The 12,535-nt window shown below is 43.9% G+C and overlaps 1 protein-coding gene and 1 long non-coding RNA gene across 4 annotated transcripts in view; both read right to left on the bottom strand.

The window, feature by feature from the left end:
* The window catches only part of LOC120812332 (SRSF protein kinase 2-like), a 96,092-nt gene that overhangs the window by 45,051 nt on the left and 38,506 nt on the right, over positions 1-12,535 (bottom strand). For all 3 annotated transcript variants that reach the window (XM_040168214.2, XM_040168215.2, XM_078097392.1), the window contains exons 2-3: positions 6,493-6,644; positions 5,117-5,225 (exon numbers count right to left, since the gene is read on the bottom strand). In XM_040168214.2, the coding sequence (XP_040024148.1) occupies positions 5,117-5,225; positions 6,493-6,644 (261 nt within the window). The remainder of the gene's footprint in view (positions 1-5,116; positions 5,226-6,492; positions 6,645-12,535) is intronic.
* LOC144390910 (uncharacterized) lies at positions 1,431-2,348 on the bottom strand. The gene is made up of 4 exons (XR_013454726.1): positions 2,208-2,348; positions 2,008-2,069; positions 1,656-1,770; positions 1,431-1,560 (listed from the first exon to the last, which is right to left on the bottom strand). It is a non-coding gene; the product is annotated as an uncharacterized LOC144390910 (long non-coding RNA).

Raw genomic sequence — 12,535 nt, 5'->3', positions numbered from 1 at the left:
AAGGGAGCGCAACCCCCGCAAACATGAGCCCTGATGAACGCGGCGACCAGAGGTATGGGGTCGTGGTGTGAGTGACGACTACTGACACAGCCGTAAACGGTGTAAACAAAATAGGAGGTTTATTCTCTCCTTAAAAGGAAAAACCAAACAAATGTTCAGGGGAAAAGGGACTGGGCGAGACCAAAGCAAAGAAACAAGCAAAAAGGGTGAACACTTCCCTAACTGACCTAATTCCCCCCCCCCCCCCCCCCCTTTACTCTACCTCGGGCACGGATGAGGCCCGCTAACCAAAAGTACAGGGAGTGGTCCGCCCAGGTCTTGCCTAGTGTATCTAGACAGGCAGTCAGCTACGGGTGGTGTATACCCATGGGTCTCTTCCCTAACAATATCCCCTTTTCCCCCCCGCAACACAGGAAGAAAAATGTTTAACTCAAATAACCAACAGTATACAAAACAAATGTAACATACACACTAACCCAAAGAGCCCACGCTCTGGGACTACCTTTTAACAAACAAACTCACTCTCTCTCTCTCTCTCTGAATAAGATACTCACAAACCCCAACGACGGAAATAAACACAGAACCAGGAGAGAGGACACCAGCGAGCCACCCGAAGCGCTCTGCCATCAGAGCTGCAGAACCCTCCCCTCAAAGATCTACAATGACAGGTCTTTATAGACCTGCACCAGCTGCATCCAATAATGAAGGGGAGGAGTCCAGGTCGGTCGTATCCAATCGGCTGCACCTTGGGTGAAGGGTAGCCATCTTGCCTGCAGATTTCCTGTACATGGAGAGACAGGACACAAACCAACACAAACACCCCCAAAACGTAACATATGCGGAGAACTGGCGGAGGTGCGAATGGCCCTTATTAGCATATGAATGCAGCGAAACCGCGGGTGGCCGAGCCGAGCGGGCTTGAATATCCTTACTCCTTATTGGATGAAACCACAACTTACTAACAAATAAAATCACTCGTGATTGGCAGCAAAACCACACCTGGGCAGACCAGGCTTGAGTTTCCTTGTTCATGATTGGATGAAACCACAACTTTCAATCACTCGTGATTGGTTGGCAGATCTGTCGCTATTGGTCACCCGCCTCATTTTATTTATATATTCATATTATGCTGTATATTCATTTCATGGTTATCCTATGTAGGCTACTACACTATTATTGGGATACCAACCAGGACATCAATGACTTTATAGAGAAAATGAACATTTGACACATGTTTATGCAAAGAAAGAGCTTTATTAACAACACACAAACAACAACTACATACAAAGTGAAGATCTGCCCACACTTGGGTAAAGGCGGTTTAAAAACTACAGCTCAGTAAACTGTCCGTTTGCCTCCTCGGGGTTGTAGACCGTCACTGGCGCCGTGTTTTCTGAGGCAGGTCTGTTGTGCAGGCGGCTCGTGTGCGGGGCGACCGTACAATCCACCCGAGACCCCGCCAACAACGCCATCCTCTCCGTCCGACGTGAGCTCTACGGTGGCGGATTTCCAGAGTTCCACCTCGTCATCAGCCAGCACACTTTGTCTCGATTCCAGCAGCTGTAAAAACTATTTATCAGTACTGTGCGATGCGATGCGTAGGGACACAACACACGATCAATGCACCTGAAAAAAGTCAGCAAATAAACTCTGACCCTCTTTCTTCTCACTCGACTCCGCGCTGAATCCTTCGCAGCTTCCGCCCGCAATGAGTGTTCCGGCTGAACCTGAAGCTCCTGCGTACCGTCTCACAATACGTCTCACAGGGAGCTTGAAAACAATTAAATGAGTGTGGTATGAATACAAAAAAAAATCAAACGCAAGTCACAGTAACATTTAACAAGGAAGGAGAAACAGTAAACGGCGATACGAGGTCACCGCCTCATTATGAGGCGAGATTAGTCTGTGAAAACAAAATGTACAGTTATGATCGGTATCCATCATATGGTATCTATACTTATATATTCCCTTATAGGGCAGAATGAAAGCATATTCTTTAAATCTTACCCTTGCTCCGGTTCGTAGCGCCTGTAATTCGTCTCGGAGTTGTGAAGACGGCGCACCGCTTCCTGTAAACGACACGGCAAAGAAAATACACTTTAATAAAGCTGTTTCTGCTCACTTGTAAGGCTACTAGGCTACTCTTAGCTTTCGTTTGAGGCTATGCTAATTTTAGCTTAGCCTGCAGTCATCAAACGTATTCTTACCGCTATCTTGGGATTGTGCGCCTGTCTCTTCTTTGAGTCAGTTCCTCTCCTCTATGGACAGAAACCCACAGAGTCCCGAACGCTTCAGTGGAGCGAACCGCTAGTTGATATCGGCAGTTTGTTGTTGGAGATGGCGAGACGATCCACTGAGAGCATTCAGCAGCTTCTTCTCGTCTGTCTGCGGACGGGCCGAAAGTTGGTGACCGCGGAGAGTAGTTGAAGGCGAGTTGAGCGCGAGACGTCGTCCAGCCATTATTCACGAACCAGCAAAAAACAAACAAAGGAACTGGAGATACAGTTCTTCTGAATATAGTAACACACACGTGTCTGTTTGTATGCTCGTCTTGCAAGTACTGCTGTATCAGTCATGCCTATGACCTCACACGTGATTGGACGAGGCGTCTAAGGATCCTCCAATCACATACGAGGTTATTGTTATACGGAAGGACCAGTATTTTAGGAAGACAAATGGTTGGGACTTTGAAACAGCTGATATGCTTTATGTAAAGCAGTGTTTTGGTGTCAGCAGAACGACTTTCCCTAGAAATCTGTACAGTGGTGCCTCTTTCTCCATTCCACCAGACAATCCTGGGATGAGTCTGACATACATGCAATGTTGACAATGTATCATCAGATGTACCCTTGTGTCACTGAGGTTGAATGTTTTGCCATGACATGTAAACGGGTAACATATATGAATGTAACTTACTCAATCGATAGATGCAGAGCAGAAAGGTCAGCATATGTTCATGCTAAGTGGTGTGGAAACACTAACAGTTTTGAGGAACCCATCCTTGACCCTCTAGCAGAACTATGACCAGCCATTATAAAGCAGTTTATAGTTGTTAATGTTGTGTCAAAGGGTACGGCATTTAAACATGTTCTTGCACAAGTTTCCTGGCTTCATCTCCACCCGGACAGACATTTTTATGGAAAGCCAATAGAAGTTTGGGGCTTGCAGGGAACAGACACGTCATACCCAGCATCATTTCTGCTAGTTGAGCGCATTGCTACAAGATGTGTGGTTAATACATCCTCTGTGCATTTAAGTAAGACCAGATTTATTTGTACCAGAGATTTTCTTACCTTTTAAAAAAATGTCACCTGGGCTAAAACTCCCTCTGCGACCCTGATTTGCGTTTGTATAGCTCACAGCATTTTCATTTACATGTCAAAGCCTCCCCTGGAATTAGGAGGAGGGGGGTCATGGGGGGACAACTGCCAGGGGAGGCCCACATCAATTTCTGACAATTTACGGCAGTTTTCGGCGTTGCCCGCAAATTGCCGCAAACCTGAAATTCTACGACAATTTACAGTGCCGCATACTGCCGAAAATCCCACTTTTCATGCAGTGATGTGCATCTCAGTATCTGAGACCAATCATTCTTTCTCTCACATGCTTACTCATAACATCCTTGCTGTTACAGTTTTAGGAGCTATAAGTTGTGATATCACCTCTTCTCCTCAGCTGGTCTTAGTCATCCAACAGCATAGCATCACAATTTGTACATTATTTGTATATCATTTTACTGCAAGTATTTGAAGATTCATTATCCAGCTTCAGCCACCATCGCTACGTGGTCACAATATACGAGGAGATTTATCTAAATCTATCTACGAACCCCCTTTTAGAGTAAAAAGCTTTCGTTAACACTTTACTTTAACATATCGTCTTATCCAATGAACAATTATCCTGTCTTTATTCACTTCTAACTCAGGGTTGAAATGTTTTTGATTATCAAGATTTGTCTACACGTTTCTTTACGTAAGTCCATCTATCAGTCATGTGACTTGGGAATACAGGAATACCCAACAACCAACAATGAAGTTGGTTCAAAAGTGAAAGTTTTTTCAACGTCTATTCGTAGACGTTGAAAAGACGTTCACGTATAGACCAGTTTTCAACGTGTTTTATAATATCGGTGGTAAACTTACAAATGCGGACATACTTTCCTTTTAAACATCTAATAAACTGATATAGCACAAAGTAGAGGACGAACTATTACCATATAAAAAAGCACGTTAAAATCTGGTCTAAACATAGACGTCTCTTTTCAACGTCTACGAATAGACGTTGAAAAAACGCTCACTTTTAAACCATTTTGCAACGTCTTTTCAACGTCGGGCATAGATGTCTTTTCAGAATCTTTTCAACCAAAAAATGTTCACCGGGTAGTGCCGGTGTGTTGTCTATTGCTGGGGACTTATGTATGTTCTATGTTTCTGTTTGTAGGTTATTTACCTAATTGCTGATTGGCTAATTGCTATTGAAATGCTTCAAATACTGCTTACCTGAAAATAAAGGAAAAAGAAGTGGAAATGTATCTATTGCCTTGGACTCAGTCAGTCAGTTTCAGCAATTTGAGTGGAATCCAGTGAATCTAAAATCTCCATGTAGATAAATTTCAGTCCCTTTTTCAAGTTGGGGAAACATACATCATGTAAAAAACTCAACTTGACAGACAACTTGACAGTGTGTGTGTCATGGAAAGTTAACACTGGGTTGATGAAACCTTCATCAAGACACCCTGGTTGCCACGAGAACACATCAACAACATTACAGTTTAAATGAATACCAGCGCAAAATTGATGTTGGTTGCAACCGTCGTCACGGTAACATTTAGCGCCAGCTAAACAGATGTCTGCGTGTGTGGCTTATGGGTTACGGGTGTGAATGTGTGAGAAAGACAGGAAGGTGAAGTGAAGGACAGAAAAAATACATAGAGTATTTGTATGTGTGTGTGTGTGTGTGTGTGTGTGTGTGTGTGTGTGTGTGTGTGTGTGTGTGCGTGTGCGTGACAGGGTGTGTTGAGGTCCTGATCTGGGTTATGACATGTTTTTGTTGTGTATATATCCTAGTGTCTAATACACTCTGTGTTTATGTGTGTGTATGTGTGTGTGAGACTTACTGTATGTCCCAGCACAGCCATACAGTGGAGAAGTGGCCCCACCCCAACTTCCTAATCACATGGTACCTCCTGTTGAACAAATCCCCAATCTTCACTGAATGGTACCCTCCTGGGAGGGATAAAGAGGGAGAGGATGAAGGTTACAGGCAACTGCTGGTAATAACCAGGCAATGACATGAAATTCATCAGAGTCAGAAGTTGAGCAACAGCAGCAGAGAGGCAGGGACGTCTAACAATGCTGAAAATGAGACGGGGAGAAGCGTTGTGTGTTAATTGAAAGAAAAAGGAGTTAAAACGAAAAGGACAATTATGTCTGGTGATAGGTAGCGCTACAATAAAAATAACCCAACAGAACATCCCATTTTAAACCTGAGGGATGAGAACATTTAAACCAAAAATGGCTGTGAACAAAGATGATTTAATGTTTGTTTGTGAATATCCAATTATTGATTATTTAAAATGTATTGATGCCTTTGCTGGCAAATGTGAAGATCTTGTTGAATTTCTGAATGTTTTCACTTTTATCTATTTTTTGGGGTTTGACTGACCAAAAGAATAAACATTTGAAGATTTGAAGATCGGCCAATGCTGGGAAATGCTCGGAAATTATGATGATCTTTTTTCTATCTTCTTTTAAAAAAAAACCATTTTATAGGTACAAAAAATAATAATAATGGTTAGTTGCAGACGTTGTGGACCTGTTGCATTAAACATTAAGCAAATATGCATCGTCCTCAATAGACATAAATAATACACCACTGCACATTTGTAGCATGTCAGACCTTCCAGGAATATAAGCCCCCACCCCAAGTAAGAATGAAATGCAACCTTTAGACGCTGCTTTTTTCTGTTGCCCCTCATCTATGTCACACTCATGAACATAGAATGCTTATACGGTGAACGCCACAGAGTGTATCTTTTCTTCATCTATTGGGCATCTGTTTCAACTCAACTTCAAATTTAACAAATCAATAATTGTTCAAAACCACAAAGCCTCGATTTTTCTGTGTGTTGCATTGAGAGTAAGACAACAAAAGTACATCTGTGTATGTGCATCACTAAATTTGGTTCAGTATTATTAATCAAAACAATACATTTTTATTACAAAAACTACAAAATGTTGCTTCTCAGAAGAGACCGGGATTGTGATGTTACTCAAAAGACAACAATCATTTAATATTTTGCTTGTGTACAAAGGACACATTAAATGATTCAACAACAAAAATTCCAGTTGTGTGGTCTCGGTGGTGCCCCGCCCACTAATTGACCGGCACAGGTGTACGACATTTACTAACCAAGCTCCAGGCCTTATATTGTCCACCCTTCCACTCAAAAATTAGTATTACTTGATTTGTCTGCCTGCGTGACGCTCTGACCTTTGCAGTAGTCCGTGGGGTCCTCCTGCTCCTCATCGTCAGAGCCCAGGATCTCCTCCTCCGGCTCCGGGGGCCCCGCCGGCACGGGTGGAGAAGGAGATGGCGGTGGGGGAGGAGGGACACTCACCAGAGCCTTCTGCTGAGTCTCAGGCCTGTGAACACAACGGCAGGATGAAAGTTAGCCTAGCGGGTCACTCTTTTGCAAGAAACACACCTCCCGGCCCTGACCTACTGTTACTCACAGCGAGTGTGACTATAGACCATCAGCTCCGAGTCCAGATTACTTTTATCTAAATAAGACATTGTTGCTCTACTGGCATCATCCGGTGCGAAGGTCGTGGAAGCTTTTACATCTGCTGCTTTGAATACAACGTGTTCATGGGGAGAAAGAAAAGGCACAGGAAGTGACATTTTGAATGGCCGTGTTTGGAATGAATACAACAAAAAAAAATTAAAACTGCGAGCAGCGTTGGACGGGTCTTCGCTACTCTGCACGTCGGGGCACCGGCCAGACGGCTAAAAGCGCGGCCAAGAACTCCTGCAGCCGTCGGTCAAAGCGCTCGAGAGTCAGTCGTCGTTAACCGTGTGGAGGGACGCAAAATGTCATACATTAACAAACCTTCTCTTCAATCTCATTCACCAGCCTTCTTATCAATTTCAGATTCTATTCAAAGAGGAAACGATCAATAGTTGATAATTCCACTTAAGGCAGAGAGTACACATCCCGACAAAGCAGGACATTCTGATCTACTATTCCAAAATGCAAGCCTCTCGAAATACCATACATTAGCCAATTTCCTTCAAATTCTCCGTCATGAGACTACTCTTGGTCAATTTCAGGTTACAATTAAAAGGAACCTATCAAAAGTTACATGATCATTTCACTTCACACAGATAGTACACATGCCCAAGGTGTCACTCAGCGATAACCAGGACATTCTGATGTACTATTCCAAAATAAAAGCCTCTCAAAATCCCATACATGAGCCAACATCAGGAATCAGGAATCAGGAAACATTTATTAGCCAAAATATGTCAAACATACAAGGAATTTGTCTTGGCGGTTAGTGCGCGACAGTAGACAGACAAGACAACAGTGCACAAGTAATAAAATAAAGTGGAATGAAATGCTAATGCAATGGGTTAGTAGAATAAGGCTAAGGCTATGGGTTAGTATAAAACAAGGGAATAAAGTTAAAAAAATTTAAATATTAAAAAGTTAAAAAGAAAAATATTAAGCATAAAGTGCACTAACGAACAAGTAACAGACAAGAGACAAAGTGACAAGTGACAAAGTGATGAATTGCAGTTAAAGTGGCATGTGCAGTATGAGGGGGAGTGACCGGTGGAGTGTTATAGTCAGTCAGTGGGGGACCGGGCTCTGTTGATGAGCCCGACTGCCGACGGGAAGAAACTGTTCGTGTGGCGGGAGGTCGTAGTCCTGATGGACCTCAGCCTTCGGCCAGATGGAAGGGGCACAAACAGTTTTTGTCCGGGGTGGGAGGGGTCGGCCGCGATCTTTTTAGCTCGCTTCAGAGACCTGGAAGCGAACAAGTCCTGCAGGGACGGCAGATTGCAGCCAATCACCCTCTCCGCAGAGCGGATGACACGCTGCAGCCTGCCCTTGTCCTTGGCTGTGGCTGCAGCGTACCAGACGGTGATGGAGGAGCAGAGGATGGACTCGATGATGGCCGTGTAGAAGTGGACCATCATCGTCTTTGGCAGGTTGAGTTTCTTCAGCTGCCTCAGGAAGAACAACCTCTGCTGAGCCTTCTTGGTGATGGAGCTGATGTTCAGCTCCCACTTGAGGTCCTGGGTGATGATGGAGCCCAGGAAACGGAAGGAATCCACAATAGTGACGGGGGAGTCACACAGCGTGATGGGGGAGGGTGGGGCTCTGTTCCGCCGGAAATCCACAACCATCTCCACTGTCTTTAGAGCGTTAAGCTCCAGGTTGTTCTGGCTGCACCACGACACCAGATGGTCAGACTCCCACCTGTAGGCGGACTCGTCCCCACCAGAGATTAGTCCAATGAGGGTGGTGTCATCCGCAAACTTCAGGAGCTTGACGGACTGATGACTGGAGGTGCAGCTGTTGGTGTACAGGGAGAAGAGCAGAGGGGAAAGAACGCAGCCTTGGGGGGAACCGGTGCTGATGGTCAGAGAGGCTGAGACATGTTTCCCCAGCTTCACGTGCTGCTTCCTGTCTGACAGGAAGTCTGTGATCCACTTGCAGGTGGAGTCGGGCACGTGCAGCTGGGAGAGTTTGTCCTGCAGCAGAGACGGGATGATAGTGTTGAAAGCAGAGCTGAAGTCCACAAACAGGATCCTGGCGTAGGTTCCTGGGGAGTCCAGATGCTGGAGGATGTAGTGGAGGGCCATGTTGACAGCGTCGTCCACAGACCTGTTGGCTCTGTAGGCGAACTCCAGGGGGTCCAGGAGGGGGTCGGTGAGGGACTTCAGGTGGGTCAGGACTAGCCGTTCAAAAGACTTCATGACTACAGAGGTCAGGGCGACGGGCCTGTAGTCATTGAGTCCTGTGATCCTGGGCTTCTTGGGGACAGGGATGATGGTGGAGGCCTTGAAGCAGGCTGGTACGTGGCATGTCTCCAGGGAGGTGTTGAAGATGTCAGTGAACACCGGAGACAGCTGGTCAGCACAATGCTTCAGGGAGTGAGGGGAGACGGAGTCCGGACCGGCTGCCTTACGGGGATTTAGTCTTCTAAAGAGCCGGTTAACGTCTCTCTCCAGAATAGAGAGGGTCGTTGTTGGTGGGGGAGGGGAAGGTGATATAGATGAAGAGGCGTGAGCACCTGATGGGCTGGGGGAGGGAGGGGGGGGGACTGCAGCAGGTTGATGGAGCTGTGGGGGATGGGATCAACATATCAAACACAAGACTACATCTGGTCAATTTCAGATTAGATTGAAAAAGGAAACTATCAATAGTTACACAGTAATTCCACTTCGAGCAGAGAGTACACATCCCCAGGGTGTCACTCAGGGATAAGCAGGACATTCTGATGTACTATATCAAAATGAAAGCATCTCAGAATGTCATACATCACAATATCAATCACAATCACAAGATACTAGAAATTTGACTTCCTGTTAGCATTAGGTGGCGCTATGAATTGATTCAACTTTCCATCTCTTCAAGGCAAGTTGTTCTTGGTGAAGGATCAACTTTGCCGATGGACCCTCTCTACACCGATTATCGGATTCTTATATTCACAGTGAAGCATTATTAGGTCTTAACTTTCTGCTAAGAAATTTTGAGAGCGATCAGATTAACCTTTCAGGAGCATAACCTGTGAGGAGCAGGGTGCAAAATTAAAAAAAGAATTCAACTCCCTCTTTTCCCCAGGTGGCGCTATGACTAACGTTAAAAATGATAAAATAATAAAAGATGATGTCTACAAGGTGAGAAGTTCATGCTATATGAGAAATATGGAGCAGATTAGATAAAGTAAGGTTGAGTTAAAACAACTCCAATTTTCATGCCGAATGATGGTTATTCAAAAATGCTGGCGAATTTGAAAATAATCGGGTTTAATCCCTGGGAGGAGTTCGGTCTTTTTCAACTCTAAGAATGAAAATACGCCAAAAAGGCAGACTTTCAACGAATAATTGCAGCACCCCCTATTCTTCAAATATTCTCAAAAGATTAAGGTGTGCTTAGGGGTTCAATGTTCAGATGTGTTACAAGTTTGGTGATGGCAGGCCAAACCATTTGGAAGTTACGAGTCTTGCCAGATTAAGCCACACCCCTTACGAAGTTCATTAGCCCATATCGTCTTAAAACAATGAGATACCAACACGATCCCGATAGAGGACGGGGGGACATTGACCCAATAATGATCCACAGAAAATTTTGTGGCAATCGGACATAGCGTTTAGGAGAAATGGCGCAAAACGTGTTTTTCACAAAATTCAAAATGGCGGAAAATCTAGTAGGTGCATTTTCATACCGTGATTTACTTTTTTGTGGAGCATGTCCAAGAGCACATGTGTGCCAAACTTCAAGTCAATCGGGCATCGGGGGAAAACATTGGCCTAGTGTGGTACTTTTCAACTTTCTAGGTGGCGCTATGGAGACTTTTCTTAGTCATTTTGCTTATTCAGATAATAGCACACAATTCGCAATCTGTATCGACAGTATGAGACTATTTTGAGCCAATTCCGACCAACGTTGCGGGAGGAGATGCGTGCCAAACTTTTATACGGAAGAGAATAAGGCGAACTAGAAAATGCATTTCCTGCTAAAAAGCTGAAATGAACTTCAGAAAATTGCTGAAAATACAGAAAGTTGAAGGGAATTTTAATAGGGCAGACACAGGACAGCGAGTTACACAGAATCCACACAGCAGGATTAGTGAAACATAATCAGTGATTATGAAAAAAGTCAACAAGCATTTTTTTTCATAAAATATTTGAGACTTGTGTCAACATTTGAAAGTTTAAATGGTGTCTGTAGCTGAAAGATTGGCGAAGCTGAAAAATCTGAAAGTTGAAGAAGTTTAAGAGGATTTGAAAAACGATCTCCATTGGAAAACCATGTTAAAATATTAATGATTATTGATTTATATAAATTCAAGCTTAAGAGGTAGAAAACTGAAACGTTGTAGCCTGAAAGCCGGAAAGAAGATATTAGAATAAAAAATAAAGACATTTTTAAATTGAAATATCGCTGAAAATTCTGAAATGACAAAAGCTGAGTTGAGTATTAAAAAAATGTTTTGTAGTAATATCAGTAGTAATTGTAATTTTGGCAGTAACAATATTAGCATTAGAATAAGTAGTAGTTTTAGTATCAATAGCAGTAGAAAAATAGTGTTAGTAGTACTACTAGCTTTATCATCTGTAGTACTAAACTGTTAGTCATTGTAGTATTTGTAGTAAAATGAGTAGTAGTTGTGGTATTAATAGCAGTATAAATACTGGTAGTATGTTTTCTTATAGTGGTAAGAGTAGTAATATCAGTTGCTGGGTCACTGCTACTGGTAGAAATAGTATTTTTAGTACAACTACTATTAGTAGTAGTAGTAGTAAGAGTCATTTAGTATTAATACCAGTTGAAATACTAGTAGTAGTATTAGTAATGGTAGTAGCAGTATTAGTTGAAGTAGCACTACTAGTTGAACTAGTGATATTAGTAGTTGTGGGGGTGGGGGGGGCAGAATGTTTGTCCTTCAAACTATTAATCGATAGACCTCATCACAAACACTACAGTAAAATTTCCTTCCATGGGGTTATATTTTAAAATGTTGGCATTGGGGAAGGTAGAAGGAGAGAGCACACTACAGAGAGCAAAGGTGAAAGAGAGGGAGGGAGGAAGAGAGAGAAAGGGAGAGAAAGTGGGGAAGGGAGAGGGGCAGGAATGGAAAGAGAAGAGGAGGAAGGGAGATAGAGGGAGGAAGTGAGAAAGAGAGGGTGAGGAAGGATGGAATGGTGGGAAAAGGAGAGGGGGGGATGGCAGGAGAGAAGAAGAAAGAAAGAGGAGGAGGAAGAAGGGGAAGAATGGAAAGAGGAGAACAAAATAGAGGAGGAGGAAGGAAGAAAGAGGGCAGGAATGAAAAGAGGAGGATAAAAAAAGAGAAGAGGAGAACGAAAGAGAGGAGAAGGAAGGGAGAAAGAAAGATAGGGGAAGGGAGGAGGAGGAATGAAAGAGGGTGAGGAAGGGTGGAATGGTGAGAAAAGGAGAGGGGGAAGAATGGAAGGAGAAGAGAAGAAAGAAAGAGGGGAGGAGGAAGGAAGAGAAAGAGGGGGAGAAAGAAAGAGGCTGAGGAAGGAGGGGGAAGAGAGGGAGGAATGGAAAGAGAGGGGGAGGAAGGGAGCGGGGGGAAAGAGAGGGGGGGAGGAAGGGAGCGAGAGGGAGAAAGAAAGAGGGGAGGAATGGAAAAAGGAGGAGGAGGAAGGGTGGAATAGTGAGGAAGGGAGAGGGGGAACTCCACTAATCAACTATTATGGATCAGCTGTGTAACACAAACTGACAAACTGCAGCGTGTGTGCTGGTATCCACGGTAACGGAGCACCCGCTCCAAGG

This window comes from Gasterosteus aculeatus, chromosome Y (genome assembly GCF_964276395.1).
Source record: "Gasterosteus aculeatus chromosome Y, fGasAcu3.hap1.1, whole genome shotgun sequence".
NCBI lineage: Eukaryota > Metazoa > Chordata > Actinopteri > Perciformes > Gasterosteidae > Gasterosteus > Gasterosteus aculeatus.
The sequence above is the reverse complement of the archived record's forward strand: the minus strand, read 5'-3'. Positions and strand labels throughout refer to the sequence as shown.